This window comes from Mesoplodon mirus (genome assembly GCF_964341445.2).
Source record: "Mesoplodon mirus genome assembly, chromosome: 5".
NCBI lineage: Eukaryota > Metazoa > Chordata > Mammalia > Artiodactyla > Ziphiidae > Mesoplodon > Mesoplodon mirus.
Window position 1 is genome coordinate 148,336,001 of NC_138980.1, and position 25,353 is coordinate 148,361,353.

The 25,353-nt window shown below is 37.6% G+C and overlaps 1 protein-coding gene across 2 annotated transcripts in view; it reads left to right on the forward strand.

Annotated features, from left to right (window-relative positions):
• LOC309804778 (uncharacterized protein C5orf34 homolog) overlaps positions 1-25,353 on the forward strand; it is a 33,727-nt gene continuing 8,374 nt past the window's right edge. Inside the window, exons 1-11 of one of the 2 annotated variants that reach the window (XM_082622358.1) lie at positions 1-350; positions 3,882-4,115; positions 4,268-4,357; positions 9,239-9,882; positions 11,973-12,074; positions 15,174-15,297; positions 20,767-20,858; positions 22,460-22,529; positions 23,187-23,357; positions 23,791-23,885; positions 25,242-25,340. In XM_082622358.1, the coding sequence (XP_082478484.1) occupies positions 3,921-4,115; positions 4,268-4,357; positions 9,239-9,882; positions 11,973-12,074; positions 15,174-15,297; positions 20,767-20,858; positions 22,460-22,529; positions 23,187-23,357; positions 23,791-23,885; positions 25,242-25,340 (1,682 nt within the window). In that variant the 5' untranslated portion in view covers positions 1-350; positions 3,882-3,920. The remainder of the gene's footprint in view (positions 351-3,881; positions 4,116-4,267; positions 4,358-9,238; positions 9,883-11,972; positions 12,075-15,173; positions 15,298-20,766; positions 20,859-22,459; positions 22,530-23,186; positions 23,358-23,790; positions 23,886-25,241; positions 25,341-25,353) is intronic. The other variant, XM_082622359.1, reaches the window with a different exon arrangement.

Here is a 25,353-nt window from a genome sequence, read left to right on the forward strand (position 1 = left end):
GTGGGGCGGCTTTTCTAGGGTGCGGGAAAGTTTGAATCGCAGCTGTTTGCCTTCGCTTTCTCTCCGGGGTCAGAGCTGTCGCTGCTGCTGCCGCTGCTCCTCCGCTCCTCGGACTCGACGAAAGACCGCCAAATACTCTCCCTGTGGCCTTACTCTTCTCGGTTATGATTGTTTTCTTTCATCGCGAAACATAACTTGCTGGTAATTTGTTAAACTCAAGACAAATTCCTCGAGAAGCAGTCGTGGGCAGGCGCAGACGTTTCTACTCCGACCATTTTGGCAAATTAAAAGCACAAGGGCCGTTGATTGTCCTCATTAACACGACTTTTCAGCTCAGAACTGCTTGCTGTGTGAGTTTAAGACGTTGGTTGTTGTTTTGATGAGGCTTTTTCTGTAACTAGATAGCGCATTTTGAAAAATGAGGTTCCCGTTTATGTCAAGAACAAACTTGTGGCTTTTTGATCGTTAAATATACTCGGACGTAATGTGCTGGGTAGTGAAAACACAAACAGGAATAAGACAGTAGAGATGAGGCTGGAAATTTAGGTTGGAGCTGGATTATTTTTTTTATGATGCCAGGAACTTTAGACACTTCTACTGTTTCTTGTGTGTGCTTGATTGTTTAAATAATCTAAACAACAATTATATCCCAATAAGCTGTTAAAAAAAAAAAAAGAAAACTTGGCTAAAGATAAAGACCTTTTTCCAATTGTTATCAGAAAATGTTTTCCAACTGTGTATCTGCACTTGATTTTTTCAGAAATAGCAAGTTGATATCATACATATATATGATACGTATAGCTGCAATATAAATGTATTTATTGCTATGAATATTTATTGCCGTTTAACAAGTATGTAGACAAGTGATGTAAAGCAGTTGGTATGGTCGGGTTGTGTAAAGTTACTTGTGAGGGCAGTACTGGAAATGGATTGGAGAGGGGAAAAATTGGAAAAAGTTCCCAGACAGTTTACAGGAATGGAGGGGAAAGTTGAGGCCTGAAATAGGAAAAGGAGGAGCCAGATTTATGGGAGAGACTGACAAAATCAACAGGACTTGTTACTTGGATGTAAAGGGAAACACTGAGAAATCAAATATTGCTAACATTGAGATGCCATTAACTCAAATTGCAAATTCAGGAGGAGCAAGAATTTTAAAATTCACTTATATATTCTTATATATTACTTATATATTTATCATTTCAAAAAATTTATTGCATCCTTATTATTGGTCAAGTATTGTTTTAGATGCTAGGGATAGAACTGTGAATAAGACAGATGAGGGCCCTGCTCTGATTGAGTTTATGTCCTAGTGGGAAAAGACTAAAAGCAAGTAAATAAATAGAATAGTTTTGATAGTAATAGATATTATGAAGAAAAACGATGAAATGGATAAAAAGTGATTGGGAGATGGTTGGGAACAACTTTAACTGGTCAAGTTAGGCCTTTGAGGAAGTTAGATATTTGTGCTGAGATATTAATGGTGCCAAAGAACCAGCCATGGAAAGGCTGGTGAGCCAGGGAAAGGACATGCTAGGCGGAAGGAACAGTGCAAAGGTTCTGACATGCAATACAGCTTCCTTAAAAAAACATTAAAAAGGCCAATGTAGCTAAGTTGTCCTGAACAAGGAGGAGAGGGTTAGGAGATGACACTGGAGAGGTAGAAGATGACATTGGAGAGATAGATGGGGGCAGGTTGTATGGCTTTTATAGGCTGTGGTTAAGAATTTGAGTTTTGGGCTTCCCTGGTGGTGCAGTGGTTAAGAATCCACCTGCCAATGCAGGGGACATGGGTTCGAGCCCTGGTTCGGGAAGATCCCACATGCCAAGGAGCAACTAAGCCCATGCACTGCAACTACTGAGCCTGTGCTCTAGAGCCCGTGAGCCGCAATTACTGAGCCGGTGTGCCACAACTGCTGAAGCCCGTGCTCCTAGAGCCTGTGCTCTGCAACAAGAGAAGCCACCGCAATGAGAAGCCTGCGCACCACAACGAAGAGTAACCCCCGCTCGCTGCAACTAGAGAAAGCCCGTGCACACCAAAGAAGACCCAATGCAGCCAAAAATAAATAAATAAAATAAATTAATTTTTAAAAAAAGAATTCGGGTTTTATCTAAGTGCAAATGTTGGGTTGTAAGTCAAGAAGGGTAAGATCTCATTTATTTTAAAAGGTCCCTCTAGCTACTGTTTGTAGACTGGCCTCCAGGGAGTTAAGAGTGAAAGTGAATTAGGGGGTGTTACAGAAGTCTGCTTTTGGTGGGAGTGATTAAGTTCCATTTTAGTCATGTGGAGTTTGATGTATCTGTGGAACAGGGACATGAAGAGAGGTCCTGCAGGCAACTGGAAGCTCTGGAGAGAGGTCAGGTAGATTTGGAAGTTCTCTAGAGGAAGAAAATGATTAAAGTTGTGTGAATCTTCTCAGGAGAGATCATTTAATATTGGTTTAATATTTACTTATATGCTGACATATTCTGCAAAAGATTATAGGCTATATCATATGTAGCTAATTATATACATTGAAAAGGGGTACGATTTTTTTTAAAAAGCAAGGGTGGGCATAAAAGCAACATGAGTGTATCTAGTAAGAGGAGATGAAATGGGGACTAAATAAGGTCAGGTGCTGATGAATCCTTGATTTGAGAGAATGGTGAAGAAAAGGAATGATTAAACTAAAAAAAAGCAATAGATATAGAGGGGGTGGTGGAGGAGGGACCATGGCGCACCCCCCACCCTTTTTTTTTTAAATAAAAGGCAGAGGAAAAGGAAGTTTGGTGCAAGGGAAGATAGACAACATTGTCACACGTTGACCAGTTTAGTAGGGTGAAGACTGAAGTCATTGGGTATAGGAAGATACTGGTGACCGCTGTGAAACAATTTCAGTAGAAAGGTGGAGGAGAAAGCTGGATTGCAATTCATCAAAGATTGTTGGGAGAGAAAGCTGACACTGAGTGGATACTATACCTGAGAAGTTTATTGGTAGGAAATAGAGGTAAACTGGGGAAAGTGGTATCTATGGAAAGTTTTTTTTTCTGACAGGTGAAACTTTATCACCTGAGTAACAGAAGGAGATGATGTCCTAGAAGGGGATGGAGTTAGTTTTAGAAAGAATCATAAAATTTACTGAGCTCCTACAAGGCAACATTCACACTCCTGGCACTGTCATACATGTTGTCTCATGTAATCCCCACAACGATCCTGTTTCCCCCATTTTACAAATAAGGAAACAACCAACCCAGCCAACCTGTGGTTTATAGCTATGAGCTAGTGGACTTGGAACCCAGCCCTCCATTCCCCTTGCGTCATACCTATATGGAAAGTGTAAGTGAAAATACAGAGACATTTCAGAGGTAAAGAAGAGGAAATTGAATTCAATGAAATAAGGATGAATCTAAGACACTAGGTGGTTAATTAGCTTTCTGAGTCGTGACATGGATCTACTTCCTTAATGCCAGGCTAGGGGCAAGAATCCAGGTGTTCTTTTCCCTTAGGCCTAATAGTTACTTTTGGCCTGCCTTTTACATGTCCTACAAATGATTTGCTGTATTCTTTTTGCAAAGATGGAATTTGCTTGTTGTTTGAAATGAGATACCGAGCATACAGTTTTCAGAAGTTAAACTTCAGAAGTAAAGCTACTAAAATGATAAGAGCATTTATAACTTGGTGGGCCATCTCCCTCTCAGTTATCTTCCACAATGAAGTAGAGCCCTTGGGGTTAATGAAGGCATTCAGATCACATAAGCGTGTATAGCAAGATAATCACTTTTCATTCAACAAAAGTAAATGCAATGGCAATTTTGTGTTTTGCTTATGTTCATCCACTTATTTTGATAGAACTTTTGTACATGAAGAGAACTATTTGGTGCTACTGTATTTCTTATTTCCTCAGCCTTTGCCTTGGAAGGATATTTTAGCCATAGTCACAATAATGGCGGCTGAAGTGCAAATAGTACTTTATGAAGATGACTCAGTGCAAGTACAATATGTTGATGGTTCCAGATTGCAGCTTTCTCCCTGTGGCTCTGAATTTTTATTTGAAAAAGCACCTCCTATTTCAGCACATCCTTTACAACAACCAGAAAGAATTCGCCAAAGGACACACTTTGTTATTAGCACGTACCGAGTAAGTAAAGATGACACAAAAACTACTCTTTTTAATACTAAAATATCGTTCAGGTGGCCAGAATATGGAAAGTAGTTAGTATTCCAGATTACTGTCATTCTAAGTTGATTTTCAAATCATTTTTTAAAACTACTTTGTATTTCTTTTTGTAGGAGCAGCTACAGCGAGCCCTGGATTTCCGTAACTCCTTTGCTACTTGCCCTTTTTTATCTGAAAGCATCATACCTTCTGAAAGGAAAAAGGTAATATTTTTTAAACTTCATTTTTAAAACAAATATTTGAGGACAAGTAATTACAAACAGGTAGTTTAATATTTAGTCTTTTTCTTCATGACACTTTGAGCATAGACATGTTGCTATAGAACACATAGGCCTATATATTTCCACAGACTAGGGTGTTTTGATATTTTGTACATTGAGACACAGAAGTTATATAGTTTATCTCTCTGCCTTTTTTTTTTCCTTTAACATCTTTATTGGAGTATAATTGCTTTACAATGTTGTGTTAGTTTCTGCCGTATAACAAAGTGAATCAGCTATACATATACATATATCCCCATATCCCCTCCCTCTTGCGTCTCCCTACCACCCTCCCTATCCCACCCCTCTAGGTGGTTGTAAAGCACCGAGCTGATCCCCCTGTGCTATGCAGCTGCTTCCCAGTAGCTATCTGTTTTACGTTTGGTAGTGTATATATGTCCATGCCGCTCTCTCACTTCGTCCCAGCTTACCGTTCCCCCTCCCTGCATCCTCAGGTCCATTCTCTATGTCTGTGTCTTCATTCCTGTCCTGCCCTAGGTTCTTCAGAACCATTTATATGTGTTAGCATATATATGTGTTAGATTCTATATATATTCCATATATATGTGTTAGCATATGGTATTTATTTTTCTCTTTCTGACTTCACTCTATATGACCGACTCTAGGTCCATCCACCCCACTACAGACAACTCAATTTTGTTTCTTTTTATGCCTGAGTAATAATATTCCATTGTATATATGTACCACATCTTCTTTATCCATTCGTCTGTCGATGGACACTTAGGTTGCTTCCATGTCCTGGCTATTGTAAATAGTGCTGCCATGAACCTTGGGGTACATGACTCTTTTTTTAAATTAATTTATATATTTAATTTATTTTATTTTTGGCTGCATTGGGTCTTCGTTGCTGCGTGCGGACTTTCTCTAGTTGTGGCAAGTGGGGGCTACTTGTTGTTGCGGTGTGCAGGCTTCTCATTGCAGTGGCTTCTCTTGTGGAGCATGGGCTCTAGGTGCATGGGCTTCAGTAGTTGTGGCATGCAGGCTCAGTAGTTGTGGCTCACGGGCTCTAGAGCACAGGCTCAGTAGTTATGGCACACGGGCTTAGTTGCTCCACGGCATGTGGGATCTTCCTGGACCAGGGCTTGAACCCGTGTCCCCTGTGTTGGCAGGCGGATTCTTAACCACTGCGCCACCAGGGAAGCCCACGTGACTCTTTTTGAATTATGGTTTTCTCAGGGTATATGCCCAGTAGTGGGATTGCTGGGTCATATGGTAGTTGTATTTTTAGTTTTTTAAGGAACCTCCATACTGTTCTCCATAGTGGCTGTATCAATTTACATTCCCACCAACAGTGCAAGAGGGTTCCCTTTTCTCCACACCCTCTCCAGCATTTATTGTTTGTAGATTTTTTGATGACTCTCTGCCTTTTTTTTTGTAGAAGAGGATTATACTCAGAACTTTACAGATTGGTGACTTTTTGATTCTCAGAGGTGTCAAAATTAACAAATTTTGTGGCCATTTTAAGTAGCTTATGTGTAGTTATTTGTTAATGTGTAGTAGAGATGTGTAATTATTTACGGGTATACACATTTTATTCTTTCATTCTATTTTGAACTTTTAGGAGTAATAATAACCATCATTTCTTGAGGGTTTACTATGTGCCAAGAACTAGGAATAGTATTAAAAATATTTAATAACACCAGTATGGCATGGGTACCTGTTGATCAAAGTGGATGTCCAAACAATCAAAACCAGGTGTATTGGCTACCTGCCAAACCCCTTTTTACAGGTGAGGGAACTAAATCTCAGAGAGTTTACCTAATATGTCCATGAAATTTTTCTAAGTGGAAAAGTCAGTATCTGAACCCAGTCTATCTGACTCTGAAGACTGTGTCTCTTAAGTACTTTCTGCTACAGTCATGATGCTTGCCTGCTTACTGAGTAATTTTCTGTTGTATTGTCTCATGGCAAAGGAGTCAAGAAAAATTGTAAGCTAATAACTTAGTTTACAAGGCCGTTTTTTTCCATTGTATCTTTTTTTTTTTTTTTTCCTGTCTGCATTGGGTCTTTGTTGCTGCACGCGGGCTTTCTCTAGTTGCGGTGAGCGGGGGCTACTGTTTGTTGCGGTGCACAGGCTTCTCATTGCGGTGGCTTCTCTTGTTGGGGAGCACGGGCTCTAGGCGCATGGGCTTCAGTAGTTGCGGCACGTGGCCTCAGTATTTGCAGTGCATGGGCTCTAGGGCATGCGGGCTTCAGTAGTTGTGGCGCACAGTAGTTGTGGCGCACGGGCTTCAGTAGTTGTTGCACACAGGCTCTACAGCGCAGGCTCAATAGTTGTGGCGCACAGGCTTAGTTGCTCCACGGCATGTGGGATATTCCCGGACCAGGGATCAAACCTGTGTCCCCTGTATTGGCAGGTGGATTCTTAACCACTGAGCCACCAAGGAAGTCCATCCACTGTATCTTTTGAGTGGTTACGTAGTATTCATTGAAACTACGTAACTCGCTGCTGATGCTGCAGTAGGATCATTAGGTTGTCTAATTCTAGAAAAAAGAATTGTCTGAACCATCCTTATAAAGCAGCTTTGCCATCAATGAATACTGCCCTTAACTTTTTAATAATTTTTTTAATTGAAGTATAGTTGATTTACAATGTCATGCCAATCTGCTGTACAGCAAAGTGACTCAGTTATACACATATAGACATTCTTTTTTTTTTTTTTTTTTTTTTTGCGGTACGTGGGCCTCTCACTGTTGTGGCCTCTCCCATTGCAGAGCACAGGCTCCGAACGTGCAGGCTCAGCGGCCATGACTCACGGGCCCAGCCACTCCGCGGCATGTGGGATCTTCCCGGACTGGGGCACGAACCCTTGTCCCCTGCATTGGCAGGCGGACTCTGAACCACTGCGCCACCAGGGAAGCCCGACATTCTTTTTTTTTAATATTCTTTTCCATTACGGTTTATCCCAGGAGATTGGATATAGTTCCCTGTGCTATACAGTAGACCTTGTTTATCCATTCTAAATGCAATAGTTTGCATCTACCAACCCCAAATTCCCAGTCCATCCCTCTCCCTTCCCCCCCCCACCCCCTTGGCAACCACAAGTCTGATCTCTATGTCTGTGAGTCTGTTTCTGTTTTGTAGATAGGTTCTTGTGCCACATTTTGTTTATTTATATTTATTTATTTATTTGTTTTATTTTTGGCTGCGTTGGGTCTTCATTGCTGCATACGGGCTTTCTCTAGTTGCAGTGAGCAGGGGCTACTCTTCGTTGTGGTGCATGGGCATCTCATTGTGGTGGCTTCTCTTGTTGCGGAGCACGGGCCCTAGGCATGCGGGCTTCAGTAGTTGTGGCGTACGGGCTTAGTTGCTCCGTGGCATGTGGGATCTTTCCAGACCAGGGCTCAAACCCGTGTCCCCTGCGTTGGCAGGTGGATTCTTAACCACTGCGCCACCTGGGAAGCCCTGTGCCACATTTTAGATTCCACATATATGTGATATCATATGGTATTTGTCTTTCCCTTTCTGACTTACTTCACTTAGTACGGTAATCTCTAGTTGTATCCATGTTGCTGCAAATGGTATGAATACTTCCCTTAATTTTAGCACACTAATATCTGTACACATAGATAGCACTGTAAATTTACGAGGCTTTCTTGACAGTAGTTTTCGTAAATCTAAGGTTTTATATAAATGGAAGGTGAAATGTGTAGTTTGGCAAGCCTAACTGATTAAAAGACTGTTATGTGACACTTGCCGTTTTTATCTTATATGAAAAGATGCAACAGGCACTGTTACCTATCATGAATCTGTTTGCTGTTGGTCCAGATCAGTTTACCTTTGAGTAATTCGATTTTTTTTTTTTTTTTTTTTTTTATGGCTGTGTTGGGTCTTCGTTTCTGTGCGAGGGCTTTCTCTAGTTGTGGCAAGTGGGGGCCACTCCTCATCGCGGTGCGCGGGCCTCTCACTATCGCGGCCTCTCTTGTTGCGGAGCACAGGCTCCAGACGCGCAGGCTCAGTAAATGTGGCTCATGGGGCCAGCTGCTCCGTGGCATGTGGGATCTTCCCAGACCAGGGCTCGAACCCGTGTGTCCTGCATTGGCAGGCGGACTCTCAACCACTGCGCCACCAGGGAAGCTCCAGTAATTCGATTTTTTAAAAAATATTACCCTTTAAGGCACCCGGAATTTATTTTAGTGTGTGCTGTACCTGGTGCTATGTAGGAAGAGTACCTTATACATGTTATCCTATTTAGTCCATGTGATAATCCTTTGAGATAGCATTTCCCAAATGCTGTTCAATAATTTCTGTACCATTTATTAAATATGTAATTCTCCCTTTCCCCCCTTGTTTTGAAAAACTTATGTTATCATATGTAACATTTTGAGATACGGTTGAGTCTGTTTCTGTGTTCTCTGAATTGTTCTGTCAGTGATTTTTATGCTGGTTCCATACCATTTAGGTTATGATTGCTTTTCATACTGGTGTTCCCTCATTTATATTTTTCAGAATAGACTTTTGGGGAGGGGCTGCAAATCTATTTATCTCTGATTCATTGTACACTTTAAATCAAAATACGTTTAACATTAAATATAACCAAGATGATTTTCCTTTTTCTTCTTTTCTGTCCTTTTTGTCAGAGAGTGTGTGTGTGTGTGTTTTATGTCTACTTTTCTAAGAAATAATCTTAACAGTATCAAGTGTTCTCTGGAAAACCATATATAGGCTGACATTTTTCATTCTTTCTAGGTAGTAGAACACACAACTTTAAGAGCTTTCTTAAGTAATATGTAAGTATCAAATGTATGGAAAAATTGGACTGTTAACAGAAAATACCATCCCTTTTTCTCCCGTCAACTCAGCATATATTCACTGACATCTCAGAAGTCAGATGGCCCGGTCTTGATACTGATGATGGCATGATATGTATGCAGAGTGGCACCGTGAAGATATCATCTTTAGATGGTCACGCATACCTTTGCCTGCCCAAATCTCAGCATGAATTTACAGTACATTTTTTGTGTAAAGTAAGCCAGAAGCCAGACTCATCTATAGTACTGTCAGAAAAAATTAATAAAGCCAAAAAGGACAAACTAGTTGAAAAAGCTGGCAAAATCTGTACATATGGAAGTTTATCAGGACAGAGACTGAAGAATAAAGAAAATGACCTTTATTATCAGATCACGAAACCCAAAGAACCTTTAGAGAAGAGTTGTGTAAATGGAACTGAAGTGAGGGAGGCACTGTCTTCACCTGGGACAAAAGACACATGTGTATACACGTGGGTGAAGCAGTGCTGGTCTGTGGCCTCCTGTCCAGAGCAATGGGAATATCCTTTGTCTTTAGCACTTCGTTTTCATAATAAAATCAGCAATATATCTGGAACTGATGCAGATATCACCCAGAAGAGAATTTTAACTTCTGACGTTTCTGAGGAAAGAGGAAAAGAAGTTTCTATTCTTCCCAGGGCCCTGTTACTAAGCTGTCCTGTCCCACACCTGCACAGGTAATGGAAGAATGACTTATTTGTCCTAATGCTTTTGTCAGAACCAGACCTTACCTAAGGATCATATTTCTTTCTGAATCATCTGATACCATGCATAAGGAAAGTTCAGTTGATCTAAAACTTTGCTTGTAACGGATAGTAAATAATGTCCCCAGCTAATGTGTTGCTTATATTTCTTACTTTACATCCATGCATTGGATGTTGGTGGAAGGCTGACTACACTAGGTACTTTGTTAAGCATGGAGACTGTAGAGATGATTAAGAGTCCCTGCTTTCTAAGAGCTTAGAGTCTAGTAAGGGTCACTATCACTGAAAAGATTGTTAAAGTGTGGTAAGTGACGGCACAGAGCTCTGTGGGAGCGAGCCCTGGGAAGCATCCACTGCTGCTTAGTGGAACCTGTTAGCTCTTTTGCTGGAGCATGGACCTGACAAGTGTGTGATCATGGGTTCTTTCTTTCATACATAGCCTCAGAGGACACCCTTGTCTTTGGTTAACTGACTGTAAATATGTCCGTCTTCAACAGGGATAGAGATGGAGAGGCTTCTGGATGGCTAGGTACAAACCTTTTACCTTCACTAAGAAATGAATAGCCTAATGGTTATAGATTTGTAACATGAACTCTGTATAAGTAGTGTAGTAATAATGATAATAGCTAACACAGAGCACTTACTTTGTGCCAGGCATGGTTATACTTTACCTATTTTGTCCTCATAGCAACCCCATGAGGTAGGTACTATTATCAGCCCCATTTTGTAGAGGAACTTGAGACACAGAAATGTTAAATAACCCAAGCACAGTCTCACACCTAGTGCTTGTAGAATTGGGATATGATCCCAGGTAGTCTGAGTACATATTTGTTATTGGAAACAAAAAATGGGAATGATTTTTAGCCTTGTCATGATTATGTAGTTAGAATTGGGAATTCCAGTATTATAAAGTACACATCAAAAGAGATTTATGCTTCTAAATTAACAGTTTTTCAATAACTGGCCCCTGGCCTTGATTGAAATCCATTATCCTCAGGCATGGCTTAACAGGCCTTCCGTTACATGGTCTCTTCGTGGGTCTGTAATCATCACCACTCTTGCCCTTGCTTTCTCTACTCTTGCTAAACTGGACTTCTTGCGGTCCATAGAATTCTCGCCCAAGCTTTCTTTTACCACGGCACCTACTCTTTCCATGCCAGGAACACTCCCTTTATCTCTCTCAGCTCGCTAACTTATGCTCATTTCCAGGTCTTAGCATAAATAAGCCTTTCTTCCTTAGGGTCATTATTCTGAAGTCCCTAGATTAGATTAGGCTCTATACAATCCCATAGCATACAGTAATTCTCTTTCCTTTATGTTCAGTATCTACTACTTTATGTCCCTGCTAGATAGAATCTCCATTGAGGCCAGGGACCATGTCTGCTTTCTTGGGTGTCATATCCATAGTGTGTATTGCACAGTGCCTGGCTCACCATAGATATTTCAGTAAATATTTATTCTTTGAATCCTAAATTTTAAAGGTTAGTGAAACTTAATTTATGTATTTATGCTGAGATTCAATAATGAGATTATTAGAAATACTAAGAAAAATACATGGAAAAATAAGATTACAGTTGACTCTTGGACAACACGGATTTGAACTGTGTGGGTCCACTTATACGCAGGGTTTTTTTAATAAATATAGTGCTTGTATTTTTATTTTTCAGATGTTTAAATGAACTAAGTATGGGGGGAAAGTTTGTGTTCGATTAGAGATCACAATTTGGGGAATCAACAGAACTAGGGTTTGAGTCCTGATTTTATCCAAACTGTTTCAGCTTCCTGCCCTTGGGTGAGTCATTTATAAACTCCTTTGTTTTTGAGGCAGAGATAACAGTACTCGGTTTTCTACTGCACTGGGGTTAGTGCCCCCAACCCCCATGTTGTTCAAGGGTCAACTGTAGTTTTAAATTTCATTAATGCACTTGCATATTAATTTTTACTTTTCTTTGATCTAATGACTTCGAGAAATAAATCTTACTACAGTAGCACTGTTCTGTTCACTTCTAAAGGTAATTATGTTAGGCAACCAGAATTAATAGCTTGTATTTTGTCCTTCACAGGTGGAATTTTTGTGATTCACTTTCACAGAGACAGTTTGGTGAAGAAGAATATTCCTATCCTGAACTAGTGAAAGTGGTTTGGTTCAAGGGTATTACCTATAGGTAAGGCACTTGTGTTGCATTCGGAGCTATTTAGCAATGTCACAGAGGGTATAGGACTAGCCTTGTGGATAGACTCCCCCGTGAGTACAGTTTTGCCTGGGGCCACCATTCTCCTGTGTTTGGCCCTGAGTTTTACAGATCTCTATGTGTACTAATAAAATTTAATTTAAATTAAATTTAATTAAAACTGAATAAAATTTAATTAATAATTTTATTAGTCCACATAGATGTCTTGTGACTAATTCACATTAACCGTATTCACAAGATTTTTGTGACAACTCCAAAGCCAATGAGGGATTAGTTTTGCTTGTGAATGAAGTGTTTTGCCAGTTATTTAGGATACCCCTTCCAAGCAATAGGGGATCTAGTCATCTGAATTAGTCACATCAGAAGGATGCCTGTTGATCATGGAATTAGAGGAGAAGTTAGCTAGCCTAGGAGAGATTTCAGCCACCATTCATGCCACAAATATTCACTGAATGTCTCCTCTGTGTCTGAACTATTCTATTGAATTATCCCTATTCTACCACAAAGTACACCTCTCTAGTGACTAGTGTTTACTTTTATTTTAAAAAATTTTTTGTTGAAGTATAGTTGATTTACAATGTTGTATTAGGTTCAGGTGTACAGCAAAGTGATTCAGTTATACATATATATGTATGTGTGTGTGTATGTATATACATATATTCTTTTTCAGATTCTTTTCCCTTATAGATTATTACACAATATTGAGTATAGTTCTCTGTGCTACAGTAGGTCCCTGTTGGTTATCTATTTTATATATAGTAGTGTGTATATGTTAATCCCAAACTCCCAATTTATCCCTCCTCCCCTTTCCCCTTTGGTAACCACAAGTTTGTTTTCTATGTCTGTGGGTCTATTTCCGTTTTACAAATAAGTTCATTTGTTTTGTTTTGTTTTGTTTTTTAAGATTCCACATGTAAGTGATATCATACAATACTTGTCTTTCTCTGTCTGGCTTACTTCACTTAGCATGATAATCTCTGGGTCCATCCATGTTGCTGCAAATGGCATTATTTCATTCTTTTTTAAGGCCAAGTGGTATTCCATTGTATATTATACCACATCTTCTTTATCCATTCATCTGTCAATGGACATTTAGGTTGCTTCTGTGTCTTGGCTATTGTAAATAGTGCTGCTATGAACATTGGGGTGCATGTATCTTTTCGAATTAGAGATTTCATCTTTTCTGGATATGTACCCAGGAGTGGGACTGCTGGATCATATGATAACTCTATTTTTAGTTTTTTAAGGAACCTCCATACTCTTCTCCATAGTGGCTACACCAATTTACATTCCCACCAACAGTGTAGGAGGGTTCCCTTTTCTCCACATCCTCACCAACATTTGTTATTTGTGATCTTTTTGATGATGGCCATTCTGACTGGTGTGAGGTGATACCTCATCGTAGTTTTGATTTGCATTTCTCTAATAATTAGCAACATTGAGCAGTTTTTCATGTTCCTGTTGGCCATCTGTATGTCTTCTTTGGAGAAATGTCTATTTAGATCTTCTGCCCAGTTTTTAATTGGGTTGTTTGTTTTTTTGATATTGAGCTGTATGAGCTGTTTATATATTTTGGAAATTAATCCCTGGTCAGTAGCATCATTTGCAGATATATTCTACCGGTCCATAGGTTGCCTTTTCGTTTTGTTTATGGTTTCCTTTGCTGTGCAAAAGCTTTTAAGTTTAATTAGGTTTAGAGAAACTTAGAGAAATTAAAGAAACAATTCCACTTACCATCACATCAAAAAGAATGAAATACCTAGGAATAAACCTACCTAAGGAGACAAAAGACCTGTACTCTGAAAACTGTAAGACACTGATGAAAGAAATTGAAGACGACACAAACAGGTGGAAAGATATACCGTGTTCTTAGATTGGAAACATCGACATTGTTAAAATGACTGTACTACCCAAGGCAATCTACAGATTCATTGCAATCCCTATCAAATTACCAATGGCATTTTTCATAGAACTTGAACAAAAAAATCTTAAAATTTGTATGGAGACACAAAAGACCCCAAATAGCCAAAGTAATCTTGAGAAAGAAAAATGGAGCTGGAAGAATCAGGCTCCCTGACTTCAGACTATACTACAAAGCTACAGTAATCAGAGTAGTATGGTACTGGCACAAAAACAGACATATAGATCAATGGAATAGGATAGAAAGTGCAGAAATAAATCCACGCACCTCTGGTCAATTAATCTATGACAAAGGAGGCAAGACTATACAATGGAGAAAAAACAGTCTCTTCAATAAGTGGTGCTGGGAAGACTGGAGAGCTACATGTAAAAGAATGAAATTAGAACATTCTCTAACACTATATACAAAAATAAACTCAAAATGGATTAAAGACTTAAATGTAATACTGGGAACCATAAAACTCCTAGAGGAAAATATGGGCAGAACACTCCAAAGAGTGTTCAAAAGATAAGTTGCAGCAATATCTTTTTGGATCTGTCTCCTAGAGTAATGGAAATAAAAACAAAAATAAACAAATGAGACCTAAACCCACCCCCTTCTGACAATATGTTCTTCATATACGTTTCGATAAAATTGACTTGGCTTAAGTTTTTATAAATTATATACCCAATACCTTGACTGTACTTGGCTGCTCCAGGTACAGTCACCTTCTCTTAGGGGTGGCTCCTCTTACACATGGCTAACCTCATCCATCAGGTATTGATTCTACTAGTTTCATTTTTACAGAATAATATTATTTTTAGGTTCTGGAGTTGCCATATTTAACTCCTATGCAGTGGGCATTGCTTTGATGACTATAATGTACCAGCCACTGTGAGTGGCAGTGGGATACCAGGATGATAAGACAAGATGCCTGACTTCTAGATGTTGAGCTTAGTTGAAATAGATACATTAACCAATTCTGGGTGTTCTGTTTATTTTTTGCAAAAAAATTAATTTAGCTGGTTGATGTGCAGAGTATGAAATTATCCATTTTTTTAGATAGGCAAAAAAAACCTTCATACTACCTTTTTTTTTAATATGATTGCCATCATCTATATGTTAATCTCAATGAGAAAAATATTTTTTTAATGATTATTTCTTTTCCTTAGACTTACCCACAAAAATATGAACTCAATAGAGGTTTATCCTGGAGATGGATCTGTTTTCAAATCAGAAGGAGCTTATTTGGGAAACTATTTTACATATTATTCCATTCAAGAAGGATCAGAAGAGGTAAGTTGACAACGAGGTCTCAGCTCAAGAAGATTTTTAGTACATAGCTGTTTCTAAATAATTCTGAATATATATATATATATATGGGAAATTTGATCTTTTATAAAATTTCTTGCTACTACTTCTTAGTCTAGAGAATTAATATAATCTTACTGCCAGCATTGGCACAGTAATTACTAACTGCCTTATTTTTGCTGTATTCTCATCCAGTATTCTGTCATCCATTTGCCTAAGCAGTTTGTGTTTAAATCAGAAGTTAAATTTCTTCTGTCATAGAATTTATCAATAGGAAACACTGAAACCAGCAATATTATTTTGAATCAGTATACTTCTTTGAATTAATATTTGCATATTAAAAAGCACATTCTTTTCTCTCCACATACAGTTGCTTGCATATTTAAAACACCTCTTAACTCCTAAATCTTCATATACAATTAGAACACTGAACAGGATTGTTCTGTTGTTGAAAACAGTGAAACATAACATGATCTATTTAATATATCAGACCAAAATGTAATCATGTGGAAATTTTGTTAATAGTCTAAATTTGCTTGTTCCCAGTCTGATACTTGAAATCCACCCTTTTATAGGGATTACTATAGTATCACACAGCTTTGCTTTGCAGGATGGAACATAATACGTTTTTTTTCTCTATTACAGAGTATTTGAGTGATAAGATTATCAGGGTTGCTAGGAAGGAGACTTAAAACTAGAGCAGTTTTTTTTTAACTAGGGAAAATTTCAAACATATGCAAAAGCAGAAAGACTAGCGTAACAGACCTTCATGTACCCATTACCCAGCTTGTTCCATCTATACTTCCCACTGCCCCCTCCACTCCCTATTTATTTTTAAGTAAGTCCCAAGTATCATTTTATTCATAAATATTTTAGTATATATTAGAGCAGATTCCCTGCTGAAGTCTATTTGTAGGAAAGTATTTATTCAATAAATATTAATTGAACATTCGTAGGCAGGCACTCTGTTAAGCACTGGGTAAAGATGAAGCGTTCTTGCAGTCAAGAGTTCACAGTCTAGTAGTCAGTCAGGCAGGCAAACAGGCAAATGAGATGAAAGCATGACCAGTAGTGTGTGTGTGTGTGTGTGTGCGTGCACGCACATGTGTAGTGCATGAGATGATTCAGTAAACAGGCAAATAGAGTGGGTATGCATATACATCCACACTACTGACTGCTATGTATCGAGAGTTCAAAAAACTATAAGGCAAATACGGAACATCTTCCTGGAGCTTCAGTTCTACTCAAAGGTGTCATCGGGAGGGGGTGATAATTTTTATACTGAAGCAAACATATCACATGTGCTTTGGAGATAAAACTTCCAGACAAGTTAGTTGTGCCTTTGTGGTGGACTGCTTTGGGCTTTACACACTCAGACCCCAGTGAGCAACACATTCATTCTCCTCTGTCTACTTGAGTGAAAAGATTTAGAAACAATTGGCTTTCTTTTGGGAGTAAAATTGTTTGCTCCTTACTTTAACCCATATTCCAAAATAAATTCCAGGTGGATTAAAGGGCTAAATGTAAGAAACCAAACTTTATATGTATTAAAAGAAAATAGAAGGACAGTGTTTATAGTGTTGTGATAGGGAAGGCCTTCTTAAGTACAATACAAAAAAACAGAAGGCATAAAGAAAAGTTTGATCAGCTTGAAATTTTTAAATGTATGTTAAAGTTTAAATATTTAACTTCTGTTAAATTAGATAAAGTAAAAAAGACAAAGGCCTGGAAGAAAATATTGTACACTATAAATCATTAATAAAAAGACCAAAAAAAAAACCTAATAGAAAAATGAGCAAAGGATAAGAATGAGTATGCCATATAACCCATAGTATTTGAAAACATGTTCAACTTTACTACTTGCATCAAAGAAATGCAGATTAAAATAACAATGATATAATATTTTTCACTCATCAAATTGTCAAAAGGTTGATAATATCTACTGCCAGCAAGTGTATGGGGAAAAGGGGTGCTTTCATAGTGTTGATTGGAGTGTAAATTGATTCATGAAGGCCAACTTGATAATATGAAGTAAAATTGGCTAGAAATTCTGCTTCTAAGGTATCTATCCTAGAAAAATATGAGCACACATATACAAAGAAGCATGGCCAAGGATGTGGACTGTGGTCTTGTTTGTAGTAGCGAAAAACTGGAAGCAATCTAAATGTTCATCAGTAGAAAATGGTGAAATAAGCTGTGGTGATCGGGTCGTGGGAATGTTAGAAGCAGTTTAAAAGAATGAGGAAGATGTAGACGCATAGAAAGACAGATATTGAAAGATCTCCAAAATGCTGTTGAGTGAAAAAAAAGTTGCATGAGAAGATGTACAGTGATATCTTCTGTGTAAAGAACAAAAAACAAACCCCAAACCCAATTATATCACTGTATATAATACATGTGTAAATGCACAGGGAAAGATCTGGGCAGATAAAAACTAAACTGAAGTGGTTACTTTGGGGGAGGAATCTGGGATTTTGTGAGGGAGGAAGAGTTGGGAGGGACTGAAATCTTATATTTTTGAACTCTTGCCCCCCCCCAAAAAAGTAGTAATGTATCATTGCTTGTATAATTAAAAATTTAAAGAGGAAAGATTGACAGGGACTGACAGTGTAAGTGCTTCCATAGAGATAAACACTTGGTGCTTTGGGTCCACATAAGGAAGGGTACCTGACCCTGTTTGGGAGGCTCCAGGAAAGCCTTCTGGAGAAAGACATGGCAGGAGGAGTTATGCAAGAGAGGGTTGGATGTTAGAGGAGCATATAGCTAAGGGAACACTGTTCTTGCTCAACTCTTTGCATGGCTGGCCTTTTGTCATTAGAATTTCTATTTAAATGTCACCTCCTCAAGGAAGCTTTTCCTGACTATCCAGATTAAAGAAGCTACCCATGACACTCCCTATCAAGGTACCCTCCTCTTTTTTTCTTCTTGGCATTTAGTACTTTGTGACATTTTCATATTGATCAATGTTTGTTTACTAACTAACCCACCTAGAGGTAAGCCTTGTCTTGTTCAACACACTATTTTGCTAGTGCATAGAACAGTAGATAAATGTCATCTAACTGGAGGCAAGAGTCTGGGGCCAGTATGGAATGTTGAAGGAAATGAAAATGCTGTGGTAGGCTGTAGTAGACTAAAACAGAGGTAGAATGGTGGGGGAAATGTCCACAGAAGAGATTAGACCAAGTTGAGCCAGTTCATTAATGGAGCATGAGAAACCCTATTGCTTTTGGAGAGCCACTGCAGGATCTAAGTAGGGAAGTGACATCATATTTTTGTTAGGTCGTTTCAGAGGAAGATGAACTGAGATGGGGAAGCACTGGCACTTCAAGCTGTAGAACCAGTTAGAAGACATGTATAGTAGTGCAGAGAAGGAAGTATGAGGGCCAGGCAGTGGTAATGAGAATGGAAAGATAAGAATGGACCCAAGAAATATTAAGGAGACAGAGCTAATGACTGAACGGGATAGTGGGGATGAGGAAGGAGTTGAAAATGATGCCAAGTTATGGAATTAATCAGTGAGTGGTGGTACCAGGCACTGGATTAAACCAAAAATTTTTTAAACCTAAACTGTATTGATGATGGCATTTTTTTAACTTACCAAGAGATTTCCAGAAAAGATTTAAATTCTATTATAGTTCAGTCCCATCTGCCTGATAGTAATTGAAAGAAACTCTTAATTGTAAGATGCATCTTTATTTCAGAGAGGTTAAATTGTGAAAAATAAGCATTTTAGAATTGATGAAATTAGGCAGTGGAAAAAGACAAGAACCTTCGAGGGACTCAGTATCCAATAGAGAAAGACATAAATAATTAAGGTGCGATATTTTGAGTGCCTACCATGTGACTTAGCCCACTGTGCTAATAAATGCTGAGGATACAGAGGTCAGCAAAACAGATTCAGCCCCTACCTTCACGAAGCTCCATTCTAGCAGAGAAGACCAACATTAAGTATAAAACATTAAATTGAAATTGTAATGGAAACCAAGAAGCAGGAATAGAGGTTTTCTGTGCTTGTAGACATAACTAGGGGATTTCACCTAGCGTATGGAACCTCCTTAATGACTTCCCTGATGCTGAAGGAAAAGTAGGAGTTAGTCAGACAAAGGGAGGTGATGGAGGGAGGGAGCTGAGTTCTAGGAAGAGGGAATAACATGTAATGATTGACATACCAGAGGTAAATATGAAGTAGGAGAGAGGGGAAAAAAAATGCAGATTTTGAAGGGAAGGTAATTTCATTTTGACATGTTGAAGTTGAAATGTCTTTGTGATATCCGGTAGAGATTTAGATATTCAAGTCTACAGTCCAGGATAAAAGAGGAGAGACTATTTTTTGAGTACCATACTATAGACTAAATTCTGTCCCAACTGCTTTATATATGTATTATTTCATTAATCCTCGGGACAATCTGGATGGTAGGTAGTATCCCCATTTCATAGGTTGTAGGCACTGAAACTTAACACAAGTTTGTATAACCTGCCCATCATTATAGTAGTGAAAGGCACACCTGTGATTTGAATCCAGCTCCGACTTTGAAGCTTATTTTCTCTCACTGATGGTAGAGTATGGGCAACACTCTCTTGTGGTTCAATTCAGACCTCTACTACTACTTAGCCCTCAAGCTTCAGCTTCCTTATCTAAAAAATAGACATTAATAGTTCATATCTCTCAGGATTATTTTGAGGAGTAAATGAGATAATCCTTTGTAAACTACATAGCATAGCACCTAGCACATAGTATCATCTGTTTAATAAATGTTAGTTGTTGCTGTTTTGATATTTATTATGAACACAGTTTTGGACCCTCCTGGGATTACCCAGGAAGAAACCAGGAAATAAGAAGAGAAGGCTGGAGACAGAGTCCTGGTAAACACTAGCATGAAAGAGTCTGAGAAAGAGGAAATTCAGAGGGAATAACAAAACAATATTTTTTTCTAATTCAAGAAGTTGAGCTTGTAAATAATAATATTGTCTTACACAAACTAGCAATTGTTCTTCCATTAATAAAATATAACAAAATGATATAGTCATTCAATTAAAATAGTAATTAAAACAGTTTTTTAAGCCTATTTAGCTGCCTTCTTTTTTTTTTTTTTTTTCTGTCTAAAGGGAAAAAGGGGCTTATGGTAGGTTTCCTGTTAATGCACAGGGAAATTAGTTTGTTAATTTGAGTACAGCCAAGATTTAAATTGAGCAGTAAGTTATAGGCTATTAGAATGTAATTTTTGAGTAGGATAACTTTTGATAGGAGGAATTCTAGACTTTTAAAAAAAAAGGGAAAATGGAAAAGCATCATAAAATACCTTCTAAAGTTACCTTTTATGAGCTGTTGATTAACTTAAGATAACTGCTTGCCTTTTCACTGTATAAATACATATTTTAAGGAAAAAAATAGCAAAGTAATAATGGCCAAAATTTATTATTGAATCTTTTTAAAATTTTTAAACTAATTTTCAGAGAGAAGAGAAAACTTATTCAGTAAATAACCTTCCTCCAGATAGACCAGGAAGTCCATTTTCTGTTTGTTCTCTAATTAAACAGGCAACCAGGTAAGTGCTTCACGTTCAACTGAATCAAGTGTTATGTGTCTGAGAAACTTGATACATTTTCTAGTGGTTAGGATAAGATTAAGAATTGGCGGGTACAGTGGAAATGTCTTTAGTAAAATCTGTCAACTTTTCTGGTCTCATCATTTATAAAATAAAGTGATCACAATGTCATTATAAGAGTACTTCTTGGCACTTCCCTGGTGGTCCAGTGGCTACCACACTCCCAATGCAGGGGGGCCCAGGTTCGATCCCTGGTCAGGGAACTAGATCCCACGTGTTGCAACTAAGAGTTCGCATGCCACAACTAAAAGGTCCTGCATGCCGCAGCTAAAGATCCCACATACCACAACGAAAATCCCTTGTGCCACAACTAAGACCCGGCACAGCCAAATAAATAAATAAAGATTAAAACAACAACAACAGCAACAACAAAATCCCAATTATTTAAAAAAAAAAGTACTTCTGGCTTTGAAATTTGAAGTTAAATATGGAGAAACATCCGCATATGGCAAGCAACTGCTGGAAGGAAGGAAGTGCCCTTTCTCTAGGTACGTGTGGCATCATTATTGTTCCTTGTAATCAAGTTGAAGATTTGATGATACATTTGAATTTTCATACTTCTTTATTATCCTAGGAGTAATAACGATTTCTGAGAATGAACAGAAGGTGAACTGTAGTTTGGTTCTTTGGTTCATATGTTTTTTAATTCATTAATCAGTCTGTGGCACCGAGAGGAATGAAAGTGGATTGTTGAATTAAATTATTTGTTTTATAAACTTATGTTTAAGCAACTTCTTTTTTTTTAAATATATTTTGCGTGTATTTGTTTATATTTCACCTCCAGAAATTGATTGGTTTTAGGTGCTTCTTTTTGGGTTTTTTTTGTTGTTTTTTTTTTAAGATGTTGGGGGTAGGAGTTTTATTAATTAATTTATTTATTTTTGCTGTGTTGGATCTTCGTTTCTGTGCGGGGGCTATCTCCAGTTGTGGCAAGCGGGGGCCACTCTTCATCACGGTGCGCGGGCCTCTCACTATCACGGCCTCTCTTGTTGAGTAGCACAGGCTCCAGACGCGCAGGATCAGTAGTTGTGGCTCACGGGCCTAGTTGCTCCACGGCATGTGGGATCCTCCCAGACCAGGGCTCGAACCCGTGTCCCCTGCATTAGTAGGCAGATTCTCAACCACTGTGCCACCAGGGAAGCCCTAAGCAACTTCTAAAGTAGATTTGAAGGAGCAGAACTGGTCATTTGATTTTCTAGGGACAGTTGATTCACATCCCCACCACTCTTAGACTATGCTAAACCTTTCAGGTGCTGTGAATCTGTCACTTCTTAAAAAGGAGCAAATTCTGAAAATCCTCTCCATTTGGAGTCATTTCATTGCTAAAAATTAGAGGAATAACCTTAACTATGTAAGATTAGCACAAAGGGAAGCAACAGTAGTAGTTCCCTTCTAGGGGCTTAAGGAAGAAAGAGGTCCAAACGTATTTTTGTGGAAATGAGTTACTTGCCTAAAGTGTTGTATAGCAGTGAGAATGGGTTGCTAGAATTGGAAAATGACATTATTTACAAATGGTTAAGTAGTATTTTTCTTGTTCACAGAATTCTTCAGCATTGTGCCAAGATGAAGCTTTCTTTAAGCCATAACTATCATATATGCTGCTGGAAAATGGTATCTTAAATTATTTTAAAGCAAGATATTTTTAATTGTTTTATTATTTGTATACATACATATAAGTTCAAATTACTTTCATCTAAGTCATGCGAGAAAGTCTTTGTAATATTAATACTGGTTTATTTAAAAAATCCATTTAATAGATAAACACTGAAAAATTGGGCTTTTATGTTATACTTTTACTGTATATAGTTTGTTTTTTCTTTTTTCTTAGAGGGGGAGGGCAGGGGAATTGATTGGATTTGAAGTATGTGAAAAATAGTTATTTTGAAACATATTACAGTATTCATTCTATTTCCATAACTGTAAAAGTAAATTTTTTTTAATGCTGACTTGGAGGAAGTGATTCTCAGACATTGATTTCTGTATCTATACTGCTTTGATTATAAACCTATATGTTGCTGTAGTTCCTAATCTTTGTCTATTTTCTATGTAAAGTTCAGCAGAATGGTGACTTTCCAAAGGTATTAGTACTTAATCTGCTTACAATAGACTCTTTTGGGTAGCCACTTCTGGAAAAGTCAAAACATCCATAAGGGTTCTACAATATTCGACTTCTGAATGAGAATCTGAAGTTGCCTCAGTGTTCATTAATCATTTCAGTCTTATTAGTGGATAACTCTCTTTCCTGCTATTTATATTTTCTGGTTTTAGGTACCTGGGATAAATGATAGCAATATACTGCCTTTGCTTTTGAGAGAATCATTCATACCCAACGTGGGAAGATTTCTTGCATACTCTGATGACAAAGTACATGCTGTCTTTTTAGATGGCATTACTCTAACCCTGAATTGGAATTTCAGCTCTCTTATTGAAAAGAGACAGGTAATTATACTTCAGACTGAAATCTATTATTTACTTATTTATTTTTAATCTGTGGAAATAGTACAAAGAAAATGAAGTACCACAGTATCTCTATTTTTTGAAGTATAAAATCCGTCAAGAGGCTTTACTGATCTCATTGGATTTCCTAGCAGAAATCAGAAAGGTGTGACAAATCATCATTTTTATAAAGGTAACTCATTATAGAGAGAGGGACTAGTATTTTGTTCTTTTGATAACTATCTATATAAGGGTGGTGGTTGAATAATACCCATATCCCATGTAAAATAAAACTTTTAAGTTAGTCAAAATAAAGTTTTAATGATTCATCTACTTCTTTTTTTTTTTTTTTACTGAAAATTAATTAAAAAGAAGGTGTTGTTTTTCAGTTCTAGAATACTTCTAGAAAACTTACCTTTCCTCCTTGCTTCTTAAGGTAAATCGAGGTCTCAATTTAGGTTGGTGTAAGTTAACTTTTCCTGATGGACGAAATCAGTTAATTCAGATTCAACACCCTGGACCATATGAAAGGTACTGGAAAGCAATTAAAAAAATAATTTCATGTTAGTAAACAACTTCCTTTTAGACAGAGAGGAAGAATAAAAACATTATTTAAATGTTGTATATATTTTTAGTTTTTCCATGTGGAAAATGTGCATAAAGTCATTTCAGTGGGTTTTAGTAGCTGCAGTGTTTTTGTTTTTGTTTTTGTTTTTTTGGCCACACCGCGTGGCTTGTGGGATCTTAGTTCCCCGACTGGGGATCGAACTCGCGCCCCCTGTAGTGGAAGCGCAGAGTCTTAACCACTGGACCTCCAGGGAATTCCTCAGCAGTTTTCAGGGTTTACAGTTATATTGGTCTCTAGCATAACTAAATAGATCAGGTCAGCTTTAATCATTTCCATTTGTATTCTAGTGATTTTTCAAAAGAAATGTGTTATAGATATAACTGGCTTGCTGTGGAGGTTGGACTGTGGTCAGCTGTGTTAACCAGTTAACTAATTAATCCCCTAACCAATTTAAACTAAGGCTTACAGCCACAAATAACTAAATTTATGTATATTTCTGTAAAGTGAAATAAAACAAACTAGCTAATGATTTTTCTTAAAATGGAGAAGATTCTTGAAATCAGCTTTTTATGAATATGCTTTTTCTCTTTTGGCTTATGTAATTTGTTATAATAATCATTCTCCTTGTGATGTTCTTGACATGTTAGTGATTTTACTTGAGGATGTTCACAAAACAGTTGCTTTTCTTACCTCTTGAATTTATTTTTCTGTTGGGATTTATTGCATTTTGGTTTAAATGCTTCAACATTCATTGCTAGTTTGAATAATTTGCCTCAAAAGATAGTGTCTATTTAGCAAACATTAACTATTTATTTCAGCCAGTCACTCCAAATCATTCATTTTACTGAACTTGATACTTGTTTTGTGTGTTTGATGAGTTATATGTAATTCTGGATGTGTGTGTGTGCATTAATAGGTGTGTTCTGGTTTAAATTTTAGAAAGCAAATGCTCACTTAGTCTTGTGTGTAAAGACATTTTCATGATAAAATTTAATGAAATTCATTTTACTTTGAAAAACTAAAAGGAGAATTTAGACATTAGAACTTTGAATGAAATCCAAGTGTTAACCTGTGTTCTGATTCTTAAATCTCATCTTTATTAATCATATATGTGAGTAAATCATTTTATTCCTGATGAATGAGAAAAACTTGCTTTTTCTTTTTCCAATGAAAACGATTTAAAAACTTGCCCTACTTTAGAATTTTTTCTTCATTCTTTTTTCCCAAACCGTCTTAATGATTTTTCCAATTTTTAAATGCTTTTATAAATATTCTACAAGTTTGTTTTTCAAATATCTGTCTTAATGTATTCAATCTAGATATGTGACAACAGTAATATCATGGTGCAGAAGACTGACCCAGACTAGTCAGAAAGAAATGCCTACGCAGCCTTCATCTTCTGTTCCGGAAGAAAACTGGTATTTGTATTTA